At 35.9% G+C, this 19,776-nt stretch overlaps 1 protein-coding gene across 3 annotated transcripts in view; it reads left to right on the top strand.

Annotated features, from left to right (window-relative positions):
* LOC124722846 (PDZ domain-containing protein 8) overlaps positions 1 to 18,716 on the top strand; it is a 233,602-nt gene extending 214,886 nt beyond the window's left edge. For 2 of the 3 annotated variants that reach the window (XM_047247971.1, XM_047247972.1), the window contains exons 13-15: positions 10,005 to 10,196; positions 14,094 to 14,306; positions 16,146 to 18,716. In XM_047247971.1, the coding sequence (XP_047103927.1) occupies positions 10,005 to 10,196; positions 14,094 to 14,306; positions 16,146 to 16,154 (414 nt within the window). In that variant the 3' untranslated portion in view covers positions 16,155 to 18,716. Of the gene's footprint in view, positions 1 to 10,004; positions 10,197 to 14,093; positions 14,307 to 16,145 lie in introns of those variants that run through there. The other variant, XM_047247973.1, reaches the window with a different exon arrangement.
* Positions 18,717 to 19,776: the final 1,060 nt, after the last annotated feature.

Here is a 19,776-nt window from a genome sequence, read left to right as displayed (position 1 = left end):
ACTCTAGTACTTACTGTCCCCAACAGTAATGCCCACTTTACTTGTCACCCTCAAGCTTCCTCTCAGAACTGCTCAGTTCTGACTCTGTTTTTTTTTTTGTAAAGTGGTGTTAGTTGTTTGTTAACAGTGATACACAGCAGTATAGATAGGTTTATTCATGAAGAGGTGGTTCTTATTCATCTCTTGTATGGGTTGACTGAATGCAACGGAAGTGTTTTGTGTTGTATATGTTGGTGATTGCATATTGCAGGTTTTTCCACTCTTGTGAAGGTACTTGCACAGGAGAAAAGGTAATTGGAGTAAAAACTGAACATAACATATTATTCTGTAATGAGTTGCTTGGGATTGTGGGTCCCTTGTACCAAAATACTCAGTAACTTACCCTGAATGACCTCTGAAATTTTGGTGCTGGTGTCTGGGTTCACTTTAAATTTGACTTTGTTTGCAGTGTGTAATGCTATTGACATCAATACATTCCTACCAAACAAGATAGTGCTGTGGTAAGACACTGGACTTGAATTTGGGAGAACAGTGGTTCCAATCCATCCCCGGCCATCCAGATTTAGATTTTTAGTGGTTTCCCTAAATTGCATAAGGCAAATGCCAGCATGAGTCCTTTGAAATAGCATGACCAATTCACTTCACTACCTTTGCTCCATGCCTAGTGACATCATTGTTGAGGGGATATTACATAACAGTGAGCACAGTTAAATGACTAATGTAATTGAAATTGGTTTTTACAAAATACAAGCAAATAACATTGGGGTTCAGATGCCTTGCCATTTTTTAGTTAGGAAAATGATTTGAAGGGGAAAATAATGTCCTTACCATGATTTGACCTGACGACCTTATGAGGAAGCCAGCATGTGTGTAGCTTTGGCTGTATGAGATTATAAATGATTATGCAATATAGACAACTTCCGTCAATAGGGTCTCCATACCTATTTAAGCCTCACAATGGACCTGGTCTTCTGGCAAGAAGTAAATTTCTGTGCCCTGAAAAAATGATTCTATGTATGATTTCTTGCACATTGGATTATCACTAGCAAATTTACATTTTTGGCGAAGACTTTGATGATAAGCAATGAGTGCTACATATGACTGAACTGAGAGCTTCCGTTACTGATGAAATTTCAAAGGAACTTACACATCATAGCCTTTAGTTGTTGATTAAGACAGATGGAGCTCAGTGACCATTACCTTCATTGTTGATAAAAATGGTGAAGGCATGTGTCCCAGTCTTCCTCTGTGTCATTTAATAACAAGAACAATGTCACGAGGTGGCAGTTGTACTGCCAAATTTGCTGCTGCTTTCACAGCTGTGACTGCAGCCTGAACACCTGAACAGCATTCATGACCACAGTAGGTTTACAATGGAAGTAGCGATAGATAGTGCACTGCACTTTTTTTGATTTCCTCGTTCACCAAAAAACCAATGAACACCTCTGCCCTAGTGTGTACAGGAAACCTACACACATGGATTGGTATCTGCATTCTCTTAGCCACCACCACCAGCAGAGAAACATGGCATTCTGAACACCCTCATCCACCATGCTAAAGTCATGTCAGATACTAAAAATCTGTCACTAGAAGTAAGCCACCTCCAAAACGTCTTCAGGAAAAACAGCTACAGTTACTCCCAGGTATCACAGGCTGTTTCTAGTGAGACATGCAGGAAGAACAGCACTGAAGAAGAGGACAAGGAACTTACCTTTTTGCCTCTGTGTGACACAGTGTCAGCCAAGATTAATCGGCTCCTGAAGGGACACATCATCTCATCAGAGTCTCTATGGTCTCTGCAACACCCTTACTGTTATGGTCACTCAGACCCTGTAGGATCTCAATGTTTGCATCCTTTTCATTTGGTAAGGATACTTAACTTTCCATAGATTATTAATGGGTACACCTCTCATCTTGAAAAACTGAATCACTTAAAAACCAAAATATCCATGCATATATCTCCAGGAAATTTATTTTGTGGTCTGGTGCACAAGGGACTTAAAATTTCTCCCACTAGGACAACCTACACTGAGAAAAAACTAAAGATGGAGTAGCTTCTGACTATGCACATCAGAGCTGTTGCAGTTGTTACATCAGTATATGTATTTGTATGCTTGATTTATCTTCTTATAAATCAAACATTAGTTAGACAGGCACACTGGACTCACATTCGGGAGGACGACGGTTCAGTCCCGTCTCCAGCCAACCTGATTTAGGTTTTCTGTGATTCCCCTAAATTGTTTCAGGCAAATGCCGGGATGGTTCCTTTGAAAGGGCACGGCCGATTTCCTTCCCAATCCTTCCCTAACCCGAGCTGGCACTCCGTCTCTAATGACCTCATTGTCGACAGGACATTAAACACTAACCACCACCACCAGTTAGACAGGCTCTCAAAAAATTTACTAGTTTACTTCAACAATTATTTCTATCATATTAACAGAATCTTCCATCGGTTCTTGGTAGAACAACATTATAATAATAAATAAAAAGCACCAGTTTGCTTTTCATTTATTATTAATTATTTCTCTTTTAAGAGACATTACATGCTAATAACACACTAGAGGCTTAACTCCACTGTTCATGGCTTGAGAAACAAGTATTGTAATGTAAGCATATATATGCTTCCTCAACATAGGATGATTCATTTTAATGCACTTTCTACTACTGAACTCTGTGTGCTGTCCTGACGTACAGTTCATTGTGCAGTGGTCTTGAGGAGAATGCCACTAACATGTATAATCAGCAGGGAAGACTAGACATGATGTTGCTTGTGATTAATATTTGAACAGGGAGAGCATCCAGGATTGAGTGCAGCACACCACTATGGTGATTCAATGCACTGGTGAGGCTGGCATTTCCAGACTGTCAGGTCACCTTTAGAAGTAACCCTTTCACTTGAGCTGCTATGAAGACTGCATCTGGGCAACATATTGGTAGAGTTATGATGGTGGCAGTGCAGTCGATCTATCCACACAGGAATCTATATAGTGAGAGTTTAAACCACACAGTTAAGGACCTTTGAAGGTAATTGTGTCTTGAGTGCTAGATGTTAGATGTACCTCTGCCAAAGCAGAAGTTCACAATAGTTTATCCACCATGTGAACAGATCACATGTAACATAACTTTAAAATAAATAAATGAACTGCCTGCCAGAAAAGTTGATGTAGGACTTGTATCAGTGCACAACCTGTATCAGTGTAACAAAAACAAAAGTTCATTCTTCTCAACACAGTCTCTGTGCCAGGCAGAGAAATTTTCTCTTGACCCTAATATAAGGACATAGTTTATCTTTGAGGCGCATACAATACCATTTGGTGCAATATCAAGCAACAGCTACACCAGTGAGGATTTTTGAGGATGCCTCCAAGGTCTTGTCCAATGCTCCTTAACTGAGTGATACTTTTGATACATAGTTGAATATGGTCATTGATAGCTCAGGCAAATGGTGGCCCAGAGCAAAATATTTTAAGCATCACATTGTTGTTACTAGCTCTTGATGTCCATATCAAAAGTACCTTGCATGTGTTCTGTATTTATCAGTGGTTTTTCAGTTTATGTGCAAGATGATTATAATTAAAATTCCCATTTCAAAGTACTGTAAAAAAAGAGTCACTGCCGAGAATGACATTAAATTTGAATGGAATATTATCAGATGAGAGGCAAACACTATGGAAATAAAAAAAAATTAACAAAAGTTTTACCACTAATGTAAATGGGTTCAGCTACAAATGACAGATGAATCACAATACGATGGCTATGGTGTGAGTTGCACATTAAACCAACTGTACTGTGCAGTGTCAAAGACCACACAAGTTCGGCATGCAGCAGTTGTGGCATTGTTAGTTAGGCAAGCCCGTCTGCCAGTGCAAGGTCATATCACATTTGATGGGAAAAATGGTTTTTAATTGTCTTGAGATTAGCGCAAGACATGTTCAGTATGGTGCCCACCATTTTCTGCCACAATTTGAAATTGAGAATCAACATCTTCCGCAGCAGAGTGGAGTGTCTTGGGTCATGTTCAGAGTGTGTTACACAATGTATGTCTTCAGTTCAGCTATGTTTGTAATCAGAGCACTGAACACTGTGTCATTCAGATAACCCCACATACAGAAGTCACACAGATTAAGATCAGGTGATCTGGATGGTCAGGCTGTAGGGAAATGATGACTTACAATTCTAGCATTTACAAGATGCCTCTGCAGCAGCTGCTTCACTGGCTGTGCAATATGCAGAGGAGTGCCATCGTGCATAAAAATGATTCTGCCCACACATCCATGTTGTTGAAGATTTGGAATGACATTGGTATGCGAAAGGTTCTCATAGCATTTACCACTGATGGTACATGTGACAGGACTCACAGCACCCATCTCCTCAAAAACATATGGACCTGTGATAAATGGTGCTGGCAGCCCATACCACACAGTTACCTTTCAGAATCAAGCAGTACCAGGTAACGTGCGAGCAGATTTTCCATTGCCCATATTCTGCAGTTCTGTGTATTGGCATGTCCTTGGAGACAGAAACGGGCTTTGTCTGTCCATAGAATGTTCCATGCCACTCACTGTCCACTCCCATGGGTGCAAGAAATTCTACAGCAGTGTTTGTCTTACTGGCAGGTCAGCATGAAGCAACTCCTGAAGATGGGTAATTTTGTATGGATAGCAATGCAGGATGTTTCATAGAATTTTATGCACCTTGCTCAGAGGCATGTCTAGAGGTGGGCAATTCCCCATGCACTGTGTGTTTTCACACTACTGCTCGACCCTTCCTGCAATGCTGTGGCCACATCATCTACTGATGTTGATTCAATTGTTTTCCTCCCTCTGCTACACTGTACTTCAAAAGAGCCTGTCTTTTCGAATTTCATAATATTTTATCCAGATGCATGACAGAAATAGGGCCAAAGCCCTTTCTCATACCCTTAAGTATCCGGAACTGCTGCAGAGCTACTGATGCACAGTCACCATTGTAAAAGAGCTTTACAAGCAGCACATGATCTAGCATTGAGAGAGTCATGCCAGGTGTCTTAGATGCAAACTGAGGAACAGCTGCGTACTAAACATCTTTTATTTTGCATATTTTGCTGCTCACAGTGCCATCAAGTGGTAAAATGTACATTATTATTATCTTCTTTCCTTACCATTCCAGACATAGCATTATTATTATTATTATTATTATTATTATTATTATTATTATTTCCCTGTAATGTTCCCCCTTCTTCGTAATAGTCTGTTCAAATTTTATGTCATTCCGAGCAGTAGTTCTTTCTTTACAGTGTTTTGAAACTGAAACTTTAATTATAATCACACTGTAAATTCAGTATACTGCATTCAATGATAAGGAGGGTTGAATAATGGGAAGAGACATCAGGTTGCTCTTTCTGTGTAGAGGAAACTGTATGTGTACAGTTTGCTAAATGTGACTGAAATACACTATCCTTAATTTTAAACATAGCATGAAATTCCTGAGACTCACATTGGAAAAGAAAAGGCTACATGGCTGCTATACATCCAAATTCTGAATACTGTATTCAAAGCCCCTGAATATTTTTAAGTGGCTTAATGGCAGGAACATATACATAGATTGTTCTTGCTTCCTACGCTATCATCTTCTTCTGATTATGTCCTGAACATGGGTGCCCTGTGTACAGATTGATGCACCATTCATACTTATAGCTTCTTAATTCTGTCCACCTTTAAGATGTAAAAATGGCCACAGGACCATATAGAAATGCTATTATATTTAACCTGTGTGTTGAGGCTGATGAACCCAATGCTTGTCACATGATGGCAACTTCTAATGGTGCAAGAAGTGCACTGAATCAAGTTTGTTCCTCAACCTACTGTTACCACTACTGTTCATTGAAGTGTAAATTATGTGTACCACCATTGTTCTTGAAAAACAAGAACACCTGTGTTTGAACAAATGTGCATTCAGAAGGGCTTAGTTTGACAGGTATTAATATCCTGAACTAGGGCTGTAACTAGTACCTCTGGATGTTTATGAGGCTGAGACTAATTTTGGATGTAAGGAGTCCAGGAAGCTGACACACTACCAAGAGTTTTTCCCTAAAGAAAGCATTTGACATCATTTTATACATATATTTCTTTCTATTACTGACATGTGTTTAAGAAAGAAGGTAACAAAGAATTCTCCATTGTCTTCCCTTTATAATCTTTGACCTACCTACCAAATGCTCAGTGTATAATGCAGAGTTATGGATGATGTTAAAGGCATAGCAGGAATTGAGATCTTATTGTTTAATATTCCTTTCACTTGAACATGTGGACTCCATAGATAAACTGGTGTAGACATTTCAGAAAACTTTGTCCAGCCAACAGAAATATCAGAAAGAGGTGATATTCTGTTTGATATGGCATGTGGGAGTAGATGGAAAAGATTTATCTGATATAACAGTTAGAGCAGCTGGCCAAGAATAACTTATAGTGTACTGTAACACCCTGTTCCGGTAATTACCCTTTAAGTGAGACAGGAATTGTCAGTGAGATGGAGTCATAGTTATCTGAAAGTGAAGAAGAAGCAACTGCATCCACTGAAGTGTGCAGGCCAACAATGGCACATTTTCTTCCAACTGCACAGGAGGAATTTAATAGTCCTCACCCAGTTCTGAATTGGGCATCAGCTTCTGACATGTGCTTTGCTTCTCTGCCAACAAGGAAACCCAACAATATGGGACATTTCTTTACCACTCTCAATATATAACATTTTAACATCCTGTATTTTGTATGGAACAAGAAGTGAGTTGGGGTGGGGGGTAGGCTTTTGAGAAAATGTGCACTGTATTTTAAATGGCGGTGGTATGAATGAAATCTAGTTTCAGTATTTTAATCCCTTGGATGATGATTTTAATGTATTTCATGGTGACTGGTTCATTGTGTTGTTTGTGTGACCAACCAGCCTTATTATCTTAAATGTCTTTTAGATTCCAACTTTTAATTTGTTTTGAATGTAACCATTTTGAGATTTTATGTATGTAAGCATGTGAATTTGTATGTGCTATTTGTGTGTGAATGGAATTTTTTGTTACTTTTCTGTGTGCATATGGTTAATTTTCAACAATTTAATTAAATTTGTCCTATGACATAAGCAATGGTGAATTGCTGACCTCACTTTTGAGTCCCATTTGCCGGAAATACTGCCACTACCACATTGCTGCAAAGAGAGAAGCTTTGGCAGCAATGGTCATAGAATATAAGTGTTGAGTATCTGAATACATTTAAACATGTTTTGCTCATGTGCACTGTCAGTCTGATGATAAAGATCTTTATTGATAATAAATGAAGGTGTCGGCTGCAAACAATGGTAAGGGACAAGTTGGTTGTTTTGAGGAATTCTCATAACTAAGATACTTCAAGTACATCTGTTGTGATTTTTTTTTACAGATAAATCATTGCTTTCAATCATTTATAGAGTAACAACATATTTTTAAAATTGTAAATTCTATCCCAAATTTTATCCTTAAAAATATGTCAATGGGTACTTTACATTGTTTACTTGGAAAATGAGTGCACTTAACATCAGTTAGAATTGACTTATCACTGTTTATGTGCTGGGTGGATTAATGAAAACCTCTCAAAAATATAAAGCTCTGTTTGGTTACAGTTTATGATACTAATATCTGCATTACCAATTTTTTAAATAATGGTGTATAACAGTCTTAAAAATTAATCTGTGATTCAGCACCTGAACATTTTTGCCAACACACTGCCATGTAAACTCATGTAAACAATGGTAAACAGTGGTAACATTGTTTGCGTGCGTAAATGATTATTCACATTTTTCTGATCAGCAGCAGATTTTGAAGAACACTTGCATTCAGGAAAATATTGAGGATCTTTATCTGATTTGCTATTATCCACATCATCATCATCATCATCATCATCATCATCAGATTTGTATAGATTGTCACTGAAAATCATTTTTCAGAAACAAACACTGCACTTATTACTACTACCAGCAGCCATGTTTACATCCACAAATCCTGACAAAGTCTCCATTAGTGAGAATCTGAAATAACTGCCATTTCTCAGTTTATTGTGGAGCTATCAACTAATGTGAATAAAACACATAATGTACCATGTTTTACATACAATAACTCTGTTTCTCATCAAGTGTCCCTTACCACTGTTTACAGCTGAGGACTTTAACTGTGTATTTTTCTGACAAAATAAATGTGAACAGTGAAGTCCAGAGCTGGGACTTAGAGCTGTAAAAGGCTGAACATTCAATAAGAAATAGTTGTCTTGCTCTTTGTCTTCGAACATCACTGCTTATGTTTGCTGTAGTTCCCATTAATGGTTCCAAGTGAATATGAAAATCATACCTAAACAAGGTAATATACATTTCCTGTCTCAGCCTTGTCAGAACAGAGCTGCTCATTTTGTATTAAGCCAATTAAAAGTGAAATATCAGGATTGACAACTCTGTACTGAGTGGATGATGCTTACCATCTGTTGTCATAGGTTGCGTTATAATTTAACAAAGACAGTGGAAATTTAGAAAAATGGAGCATAAATTTATGTAATGTGGAGGCCACTACTTAGCTGGAAAATAAATGAGTAATGATTAGACATATTTAACAGCTCAATAAGATTTTCTTTACCCAAATCTGTTAAGTATGTCTGTGTATGATGTATATTCATTTTCCAATTTTTAACAATTTTTATAATAAATTGCACTGCAAAAGGTATTTTTATAGACATCAGATGCAGTTACACAACCAAACTTTGTTAAAATGTATTGAATTACTTTGTACACTTACCACAATTGAAATGTGGCTCTATACTTGGAATGAAGTCCATGTCACTGACTTTAAGCATTATATGTCTGTGCACTAAACAGTCAGGATATAGGTAATATTTGACATGGTGGCATGCAGTGACAGCAAGTGGTCAGGACATAGTATATAGCTTCCAGTATCCCTTTCACTGTACAATTTATTAAGTAAATGTTTTGGACATCAAGCATCCATTTTTGAGCTTCAGTTAGCAGTTAAGTCACCACCTTGTCACGTCCGAGTTCAGTCATTAAATAATGTTTCTTGAACAGGTGGGAATATGTACTACATATCACATGCTAGACTAAATTACAGGTCCATCTCTCATAGTGGATACTATAATAAAATACCCACCATCTTCAACTACCATTATGTGTGTTATTTTCTGTACTATTTGTTATTTTGTGTACTGTACTGTGTAAAATGTGTTACCCTGTCCTAGCTAAATGTGGTGTTGTCTCAGCTATGTAGACCTGTGGAACATTGTTGTGGTTTCCTTTTCTAGATTATTGTGGGCATGGCTTTGCCTCCTGTACCCAGTTATAGAAACACACAAAATTTGCCACAGCTGTTAAATGAGATTAGCATGACATGAAAGTGTTAAATGTTTTGATATGCATGCTAAATGGAATTTTATCTTTGTGGAAAATCAGATTTATGTATGATAGTGACTAGTTCAATTAATAATATACATGGAAAATCACTTCTGCTGCTACAGATTTGGAAAAACAATTAATTAGCATAAGCTAATAGTTCTTGATTACACTTGGACTGATATGATTTTCTGTTACCTCTACATGAATGTTTTGTAAAAAAGAATGGACATATCTAAATGTTAAATAAACAAAATTTTGTAATGAACCAGTTTCTGCTCAATTTCCATTGTATATTAGCATAATAGAAAGGCCAAAAATGGCCATCACACAAGAAAGATGTGAGTCAGAAAAGTACTATGTCTGTTCTGTTTTTCCAGCAGGCTTAAAACAGAATGCTTGAAAATAACTCATTAAAAATTAACCATACAAATATTTAAGGTAATTTTAATTGTCTTTTAGGATGTTAGTAGTGAACATAATCATTACATAAAGGAAAGTTATTGTTCAATAATCTGGGGGCGTATTTTTGCTCTAAAAAATATGAATAATTTGCATGTTTGGTTTGTACTTTACACAACATAAAACTATTACAGTGTAACTTATTTCTACAGGTTTCCATGACTGACAGCTTATCTGGTCTTCCACAACTTCTACTGGATGGTGGTGATGAAGTTTCCTCCACATTCAGTCACCTCCTGCAGCAGCCTAGTCATCAGGATCCTATGGCTGTGGCAAAATCTACTGGGAAAGACTTGTACTCAGATTTGCCAATAGCAGAACGCAAAGAAAAAATTAACAAGTTGGTAAGAGTATCTAATATTTTTGTAACAGCTGCCATTTACTAAACTTCTTGTTTCATTCTTGTCAGTCTTTTCATAAACTGCCTAATTTCGTAAATAATAAGCAGATATATTTTTGAATTCCAGAACTGCTCTTCTTATTGGATGAATATTGTACAGTTCAGAATGTGTATTTGCTGTTCTCCCCATTTGTCTAAAAAACCAGCAGATTTTACTCAGTGCTTCAGAAAAATTAAAATGAAGTTTTTATCACATGAAATTGAAACAAACAATGGGTTGAAGTTGCCAGTTCTTCAAAAAAATGAAACATTCTGTCAACATCCCTTCTAGAAAATCTGCAAAAATTTTTCCTTGATATTGTTGGTTAATTCTGTTAATCAGTAAGATGTATTAGTGGAAATGTCATTGCTAAAACATGAACAGCTAAAGAATGGCCACATTGTAAATAAAGGTTATGCCGGTAAGACTGTAGCATTCCTGATCACCATAAGTTCTGAGTTGTTTGGACACGAGTCAACTACATCCAGCAGATGAGAGAATGACATATACCGTATCATATCATAACAAATCTTACAGAGTGAATTAGCCTACGTTAAATGTATATGCTGTAACCCTATTTGCTACTAACTTTGTAGAGAAACGTTGAATTTAGCTGCAGTTAGGACACGATGCTATAGTGTGGAATGGTTGTAACCTCTATCAGGTAAAACTATCAATGACAAACTGAAATAAAAGCCTGTAGGAAAGTTAATCTTCCCTTTTTACTAGGCTGTAAAATACTCAAACAGGTCACACTCGTGGTATCTTCCCTCTCAGTCCCTGCTGTGTAATTAATTCCCACCAGCATTTTACTGTGACTTCTTCTCTTATTGATACTGAGCGAGGTGGCGCAGTGGTTAAACACTGGACTCGCATTCCGGAGGACGACAGTTCAATCCCGTGTCCGGTCATCCTGATTTAGGTTTTCCGTGATTTCCCTAAATCGCAGGCAAATGCCAGGATGGTTCCTTTGAAAGGGCACAGCCGACTTCCTTCCCCGTCCTTCCCTAATCCGATGAGACCGATGACCTCGCTGTCTGGCCTTCTTCCCCAAAAACAACCCAACAACAACTCTTATTGATAGCTATCTCTAGTGTCACTTGTCATCCATGCAGTCATTTGTTTTCTTTCTCTTTTCCATAACTTTCCTCTGCTGTTCCTACCATATTCCTTCCAGTCTCTTCTTCTGATCTTCCCATCCTCTTTGTGCCTCAATATCACTATGTTTATATCTATCCATTACTTTGGTTGCATCACTTGACTTTTCCATTTAAATCTAATTAAGCTTCTATATAATTTTTACCCTGGGAACAAGTTGTTTGTAATATCCCTACTGAACATTTATTTGGAGGTTTTAATTATGATTTCAATTTCCTAATTCCTGTGCTGGCCTGTTTATCTACATTGATATCTGTGAAAATTGCAGCATATGGAAGAATGGGATTTTCTACATAAAATCAGTGTTAGAGATTTGATTTACTGTGATTTCCATATTATTACCTTGACAGCATCACTGCTTAGCTGTCTGTGTAGCAACAATCTGTAAACTACCTTGGATCATGTGTAAATATCAATTTGTGGCAAAAAAAAAAGAAAAAAGGGCAGTAACATTACACAAGCCCCAAGGACAAGTAGTTGGTTTGCAGCCAAGTTACTAGGAAGGTTGCCGCATGTCTTGTGCAGTGCCATGTGGAGTTACCCAGTCTCGTTTGAGGTTATGAATGTGCTGCTATCTGACTTCTATTGCTGTGATAAAATAGAGACCGCAGTGGTTGTATATGATGACTGTGTAAGAGAGATGCCTAAACTCACATGCAGCCATACCCTTTGCAACAAAACTGTCACCCTAGCTGACTCTTAACGTGCCACTGGCTTCATGTCCACATGGCTCTTCTAACAGCTAAGCCTCTGTAAGTGGTATGATATGAATTTAGTTTAATTTTTTACCAATTATGTGAATTTTGTTGTAATCAGTGAACAAATGTAATTTGAGAGGGGATAAATTTTTTGATTTTATTCTGGGAATATTACTGTGTATTGCTTATGACACAAATAATTCAGATGAGACTGCTAGACACACAGCCACTTGATTAATTAAGCCAAGTGATTGGTAAAAGGGATATTTTGTGATCCAGCATTTTCTCACCAGTGGCTGGTAAAAGGTATATTTTGGGATCCAGCATTTGCGCACCACATTGTATTTAGTGATAAATCCAGGTTTCATATGTGCACTGATGACGGCGGTGTGTATATCTAAAGGATTAGCACCTCACTTCAGCATTTGCTATGGAATGGCACCCAATCCCCCACTACTGCTATGATGATCAGGGTGTCAATTGTATATTACACCCACCCACCCAGTTGGTGGTACTAGGAATTGTGATAGCACACCACTGTATGAAGGTCATTCTGTGACCACATGTGTTGGGCTCATGACAGGCCTGCTGAAGACCTACTCCAATAGATTAATGTAGGACAGCATGCCATGTGTGTGTCATGGGAATTTTTGCAACACATGATCACACTTACTGATCCAACCAGATTAATGAACATCTAATCAATGGAGCGTAAATTTATCCACCTGAAATGCCATTTTCTGTAGCCTCTTACAGAATTGAGAGATCTAGTTGAAGATTTGTCAGAATCGACTAAATAGAGTAGTAGAGTCTGCCATAAAGTGTGTGAATTTTCTGCATTTGTTGATTTATTTATTGTGCCATTAGTGTTATGTACTTAGATTGACATCTATAAAGTTTTAGGTAATTTTGACCTTTTTTTCCTTTTTCTTTTTTTCCCCAATGAATACACAAACAGCAGAACTGGAAGACTTGTTCTTCAGTTACTTCATATCTCATGGCAAAGATATAATGAACTAGCTGCCACCACATTGTCGCATACAGAGGCTGAGGTGTTAGAGGAGCCACGTGGACATGATGCCAGTGGCAAGTTTAGGGTCAGCTAGATTGGCAGTTTTGCAAACAGTATGACTGCATGCAAGTTTAGGCATAGCTGTTACACAGTGACCATATAACAGCCACTGGGATCTATATTTTAGCACAGTAATAGAAATCTGCCAACAGTGTTTCACTATGCATTATACAAAGAGGATGCTCTACTTACCACCTACTACTGTAACTACATTTTGATCTTCAGGCATTGATTTCTTCAATTACAGTGTGATTACCACAAAATACCATGGAATCCAGGTCTATCAAAGAACAAATCATGAAAGAGGTTAAATCTGAAGGGAACATAAAATAATTTTTATTTCTGGCTGTGGATTCCAGGAAGAGAACAGATGTATCGAAATGAGTACATTTCAACCACATGAGGCGTAATTGGCAAAGATGCATCAGCACTGGCATATCTGATGTGTGAAAACATTTTGGTTAAATCCATGAAGAGAATATAGTATGTCAAAAATTAAAGTATTATTCAAATCAGGTTTAGGCACACACCGTACTTTCAGTGCATATTTTAAATTCCTCCGTTACAAATGTCAATAACATATTATTACAATCAGGTATTGTCACATTTGTACTTAATTTAAACTTTCAGCCTTCTGTTTATCATTACAAAAACTGTGTTTGTTATTGTGGTTGTCACTCAACAATTATAGTTCTTTTTGTAAACAGTTATTGTCTTATTTATAGGGTTTTCTTTAAAATATAGCTTCAGATGAGTTCTACAGAACTCAAGTGTTACTTGATCATATGCTAACAAACAAAAAAACTAATTTCTTTGTTCGTTTATTAATGAAAAATCACCACCTAACCAAATAACTATAAAAACACACAACCTAGTGTGTAGTTATGTAGGATATATGTTTGTATTTATCTTTCTAAATTCATTCTTTTCAAGATTGGGAAGCTGAAAGCTGCGATAGATGCTGAAACACAATCGCGTATACTGCTGACTAAGGAGAGTAATGAATCTAAAGATCCTGTCTCTCAAGCCAGAGCTGAATTCCTAATAAGCAAATCAGATGAAAAAGTACAAGAATTAGCAGTCCTGATGTTACACTGTTGTGCTGGCCTCCAGCATGTACAGGATCAGGAAGATTTAGCATCCAAGGTGAGATGTTTCTTGCAACCATTATCAAAATAATAAATATTTGTTAGTGTTCACGTTAGATGTTATGAGTAATGGGTTGATGCTGTTAAGAAATGAATTTACAGGGAAAATTGTGTTACAAAATTTTCTTTCTGTGTTTTTGAAAAATACAAAGATGATATAGAATTTGTCAAGCAAATGCTATATGTAGAACTGGCTAACTTTAAATTTGTTCCTCCTGTCTGTAGGAACGTGGACTATTGATTATCTGTTTATTTCATATATGACTTTGCAAAAGTAATTAAAAATTTCCGTTGGTAGCTGAGGTTGTCACGGAAGAGGAGCAGGTGCCAACTTGAGTTGCTGCCAAGATACACACTTATCTCAACAGTCAACTGAGGAAAAATTTTAAGTACCAATTGATACCTCAAACTATGTTAAATTGGTACAATCAAGTGACATACGGCATTCATTTTAGTAATGTTACCCTTAGATAGGCATTTGAACAGCTGGACTGCTCACCCAATTCTAATCCTCAACATTTCACAAAATTAAATAAATTAACATTTATCTCATTGTGATAGTTTGCAGGGAACACTGGTGATTTCGATTGCACAACATACCCTCAGTGTTACTGAGATATTCTTAAACATGGCAGACAAGCAGCAGTCCATATAAGGGTGTGGCATAACATGTATCACAGGAAATCACAACCTTAGTCAAATCACAACCTTAGTAAAATATCACAATTTATTCACCATCAGATATGCTGTGCTCATTGGCTTTTTTTGCAATGATCTCGGAGAAAGTTATGCCCTCATCAACAGCTATAAACAACACAGACTCTGTTGCCAGACTGATGCTTATTGTGATGTATGTTTTGCATATGTTGTTCCTTTATGAAATGTAGAAAGTGTAATAATAGTAATAATACTGATGATTATAACTCACCTAGTGTTTTCTATGACTGCATTGTGATTCACGAAGAATAAATACTTCTGTAGGTTCACCATATGCTGCATGACAAATGCTGATGTAGTTGGAGCTGGGCCATCTTTTGTAGTCACATCATTTTGCAGTCCATGACTTTTGTTTTCTTACTGCATTGTGATCAACAACATATATGTATCTTTATTATTAACAGTGAATTGCCCTGACTAAATTGCAATTACCAATTCCTCTTTCTGACTGGTTGTTTTGAAATCTATGTTCTTGTATGCAGAAAAAAATTGAATTTCATGTTGCCTTGTGTATTAGAACCAAAACAATGATGACTCTGTGGGCAGCATGGGGCAAACTGGCTGTGGATTGCTGAACACTGATTTACATCTTGTATCTCTACTTTTCCTTGTTTCGTAATGTATCCCCCATTTTGCTCATTCCTTATAGCTTACTTATCATCTTTACTGTTTACCAAACTTTTTATTCTTTTCTTTACCTTCCATCATCTTCTGATTGCTTGTGTACTTCGACTCCCATTTCTGATATATCAATTACTTGCTGCTAGGTATTGACCTCTAGAACTGGAAGTTAAGTCAGTAGTCCTGTTTCTCCACACTATATTTTGAATGAATTTTCCTTCCATCCATTTGCATCTGTACCTTTTCTGCATTTTTATCTCCTGAAGAAGCTTTAAAAACTAGAAACTCTGTGGTTGGATGTATATCCTCCTCAGCTCATTTTTGATTCAGCAAGGGCTCCTCTTCTGTAGCTAATAGTCTTAATTTGATAGTTATTGCAGTTTTTCAAATTTATTATTATCTAATACTTATATTCCAATACAGTATTTATTTGAAACACAGTGTTTTCACCTTTTGAACTAAAATTGCATTGGTAACATGGTCTTTTTTTCTTTTACAGAGCAGCTAGTTTAACATCATTACTACTGGTTATCATCTGATCAGAATCACTTCAGTTTGTTTGTTTGTGTGTGTGTGTGTGTGTGTGTGTGTGTGTGTGTGTGTGTGTGTGTGTGTGTGTGTGTGTGTGTGTGTTTTACTTGCACGAAGAGATGTTCTTGTGTGCAGGGAAGAACATGGGACACAGAATTCTCAAGTAAACTTGTAAACAGATTTTAAATTTTGTTCAGCAGAAAGAACTGTGGAAAGCTTCTGCAGTTTGTGAAGATATAAGATGTCTAGCAACCTTCCTTCCTTCCCACTGTACTGAAAATATTTGTGCTGAACCATAAAAGTAGCTCTGATGTTATTACACACCAGTTTTGTACTAATTCCATTTTATAATGATGGAGTAATTATTGATAGAATTTACTGTTCACATGTGTATGTGTGAGTAAATGGAAAGCATTCAGCATACTTTTGTAGCCTTGACTGTTTTTCATACTTTTTTGTGAAAATGTGGGAATGTTGATAATTGGGCTACTTGGAGTTTCATTGTTATTGCACATATATAATGCGTGGAAGTATTTTAGATAGAAGAAATTTTCAGTCCATATGTATGAAATGTTCATGAATATTTAAGTATATTTTATTTATTTAAACTTAATTAAGAGTATAAGCTGCTATAAAGTAATTTATTTTCATATGGAACCGACTTTGTATAAAAAACCATAAACATTGCATATGCCAGCAATAATTTTGTATTGTGTGCCAGAACTGTAAAATTTCCTGATATTGAAATGAGAAATAGTGTCAGAAATAATATTAGTAATTTTAATATTCTGAATGAGATTTACACATGGCAGTAATCACTTGCTTTTTTACCACTTGTTGTATGGGGTGTAGCAGTTTTTTAATCTGTGAGTCAACTAAGTTGACAGATAAAACAAATATAAGCAATGATTGCCTGCTACAGGCTTACATTTAAAAAAATACCCATTGCCATCCTATCCATTTGTGAACTGCAAAAATTTGACAACTTGTAAATTATTTGATAGTTTTGCTTTATTGGTCCATTTCATCTTAGAATTGTAGCATTAAAATTCCTAAAAATGAAGTTTTAGAAAATTTTCATGAAAATATGTTCGAAAATTGGTCTTCTGTGCTTAACTATAAATTTGTATTCTTTTAAGTACTGCCACTTTTTGTACTGAAATGAAAGATGTTTAGTTTTCTATGTTTGATTATAAAGTGACATGTTATTTCTTTTTTGTGATGACTTTGTTCTCTTTGTTTAGTTTTCGAAAATCCTTTCTTTTTGCGAATACTTTATGAAGGGAAAAATGTACAAGAAAGCTTAAGAAATTATTGATATTTAACTTTTCATGATGTGACAGTGCAAGCGTAAATTAGTTCGTTAGATATAATTAATATCTTCCTGTTGATACATTCTTGAACAGTTATACTTTAAAATTCAGTGGTATAGATACTTATTTATTATGTATGGTGCTGATAGTCTTTTTGTTTGGAAATTACTTATTTACCATAGGAGACAAGTTTGTGCTTCTGTAAGATTAAATGCATGGTAATGGGAAAGAAATGTCAGTATCTCATTAGCCATTCTAGTAGGTAGCATCAGGTGCTTTGTGTAATCTGCATGTTTTGAATATCAACCAGTACTTAGTGTTCATAAAGACTTCTGAACATTCAGGATTTTTATAAACAGAAGGAACTGCATTAATTTGAGTTTCTTTTCACCGGATATTTATTTACTACACAAATTAATAAAGTCAAGATTAGAACACAACAGTCACTCAGTTATGTAGCAAGAAACACCAATTGTTCTGGATGCTCATTAGTTTTCCATAGTTAGTGATTACTCTCGCTACACACTTGCTGTAGTAGTTTAAGTTCCTCATCTTTAAAGGTTAACTACAACTGTGAATTAAAACTGCTTTTAATGTTAATTCTGTAGTTTGTAATGTGGCTTCATTAACAAATTTTTATGCACTGAAAGGGGTAAATGGTTCTTGCAACTGTTTATAGTATGCCATAAATGTAAGCATATGATGTCTTCCATGGGGGTCATATGTAGGTTTTAGGTATTGCTTTCTAATGCAGTATAAATAGAGATAATACTGTGTTAGTATTTAGTTAAGGGTACTAGTCAAATTCTGTCAGTTTTAGTAAAACAATTCCCTCCATAGTTACTCTAAGGGAACTCAGTATTACTCTGTAGATAGATGGTACCAGTCATGAATTTTTCAAGAAACTCTGCTGAATCTCGATCTGGTAATATTTCATGTAGCAAATTGTCATTTTATTTATTTGTGTGTATTTACATCTGAACATCTCTCTAATGCTTTCAATATTTTGCTTTATGTATTTAGAAAAGAAATATATTACATGTTTACTGGTAGTTACTTAATAAACCAGCAGAGGTAGCAGTAATGTCTTTCTCTATATCTGAAAGGCATGTTGTCAATATTAGCATGCTAATTATTAATTTTCCGTGTAACTTCATTTTGGAAAATGTAAACGTGTGACCTCTACACTTTAACACAACACCAAGAAATGAGTGCGCAATAAACATAATCACTTTCATAAAAATCTTGTGTATATCCTTCTTTGATATTTTCTTTTTTGTATAGTGAAAATTTGTAAGATATACCTGAGGTTTCTTGAAAATATTCCACTTCCAAAATTTAATGCAACTATGTTAGTACTCTGAAATTATTTGAAGAGGAGTGTCAAATCACAGCAGTTTTTCAGGTCCCTCAAATTTACAGGAATTCTAAACAGTACTTCCTACAAACTACTTTTTCCTGTCCAGTTGACAATACGCATGTTATGTGTGTTGTGCTAAGTTATGTACTGGCATCAGTTATACCATAAATGAAATTATATTTCTCCGAGAAGTGAAAAAACCGTACATCTCAGATTTTAAAATTCCTTCACTGCACACATTGCAGAAATTTTGTAAATTATTTAAGCACTTTACTGACATATTTCATATTTATGAAAGTTTATACATAGAATGGTCTTTACCAAACACAGGATGAAGCTTCCATTATTTTATTAAAATTTATTTTAATCTCTGTTAAGCAAGGATGAAACAGGATAACAGGTAAAACAGCTTAAAAAATTAATCTACTAGGCATGCATCAAATTATAAATTAAGCTTCCAAATTTTGAAAATTTGAGAGTTAGAAATTCATTATTCTTGAGCCAATGATAATGAAAGGGGAAATGCAGGATGCAGGAGCATATAAAATTAGTAACAGATGAGAAGTTATCCTGAAGTCCAATTTAAAATAAAATGTCATGGGATCCCAATAAATTAAAAAGTCATTTGTAAAAGTAGATTTCTGAAGTTTTGCAAAGACTGATGCAGTATAACCTTCAGATTTCACATTTCTTTGGTAAGGAGATTATTAGAGGTGTCAACTGTGACAGGAAAAGTGGGATGTAATGCCACTACTGAACCAATAACTATCTGAGTTATTTAGAGAAACATTGAACACCTAGAAATACAAGTGTCCTAAAATGGATCTTAATTATATTGTGTAAAATGAAGCAAGATCAGCATAGTTTCTGGTATCTCAATCATGTGTGTATACTGTATATGACCAAAATAGAACAAAAATGGTCCT

The sequence above is a fragment of the Schistocerca piceifrons genome, chromosome X, assembly GCF_021461385.2.
Source record: "Schistocerca piceifrons isolate TAMUIC-IGC-003096 chromosome X, iqSchPice1.1, whole genome shotgun sequence".
Classification (NCBI taxonomy): domain Eukaryota; kingdom Metazoa; phylum Arthropoda; class Insecta; order Orthoptera; family Acrididae; genus Schistocerca; species Schistocerca piceifrons.
This window is presented reverse-complemented; position numbering and strand designations above follow the sequence as displayed.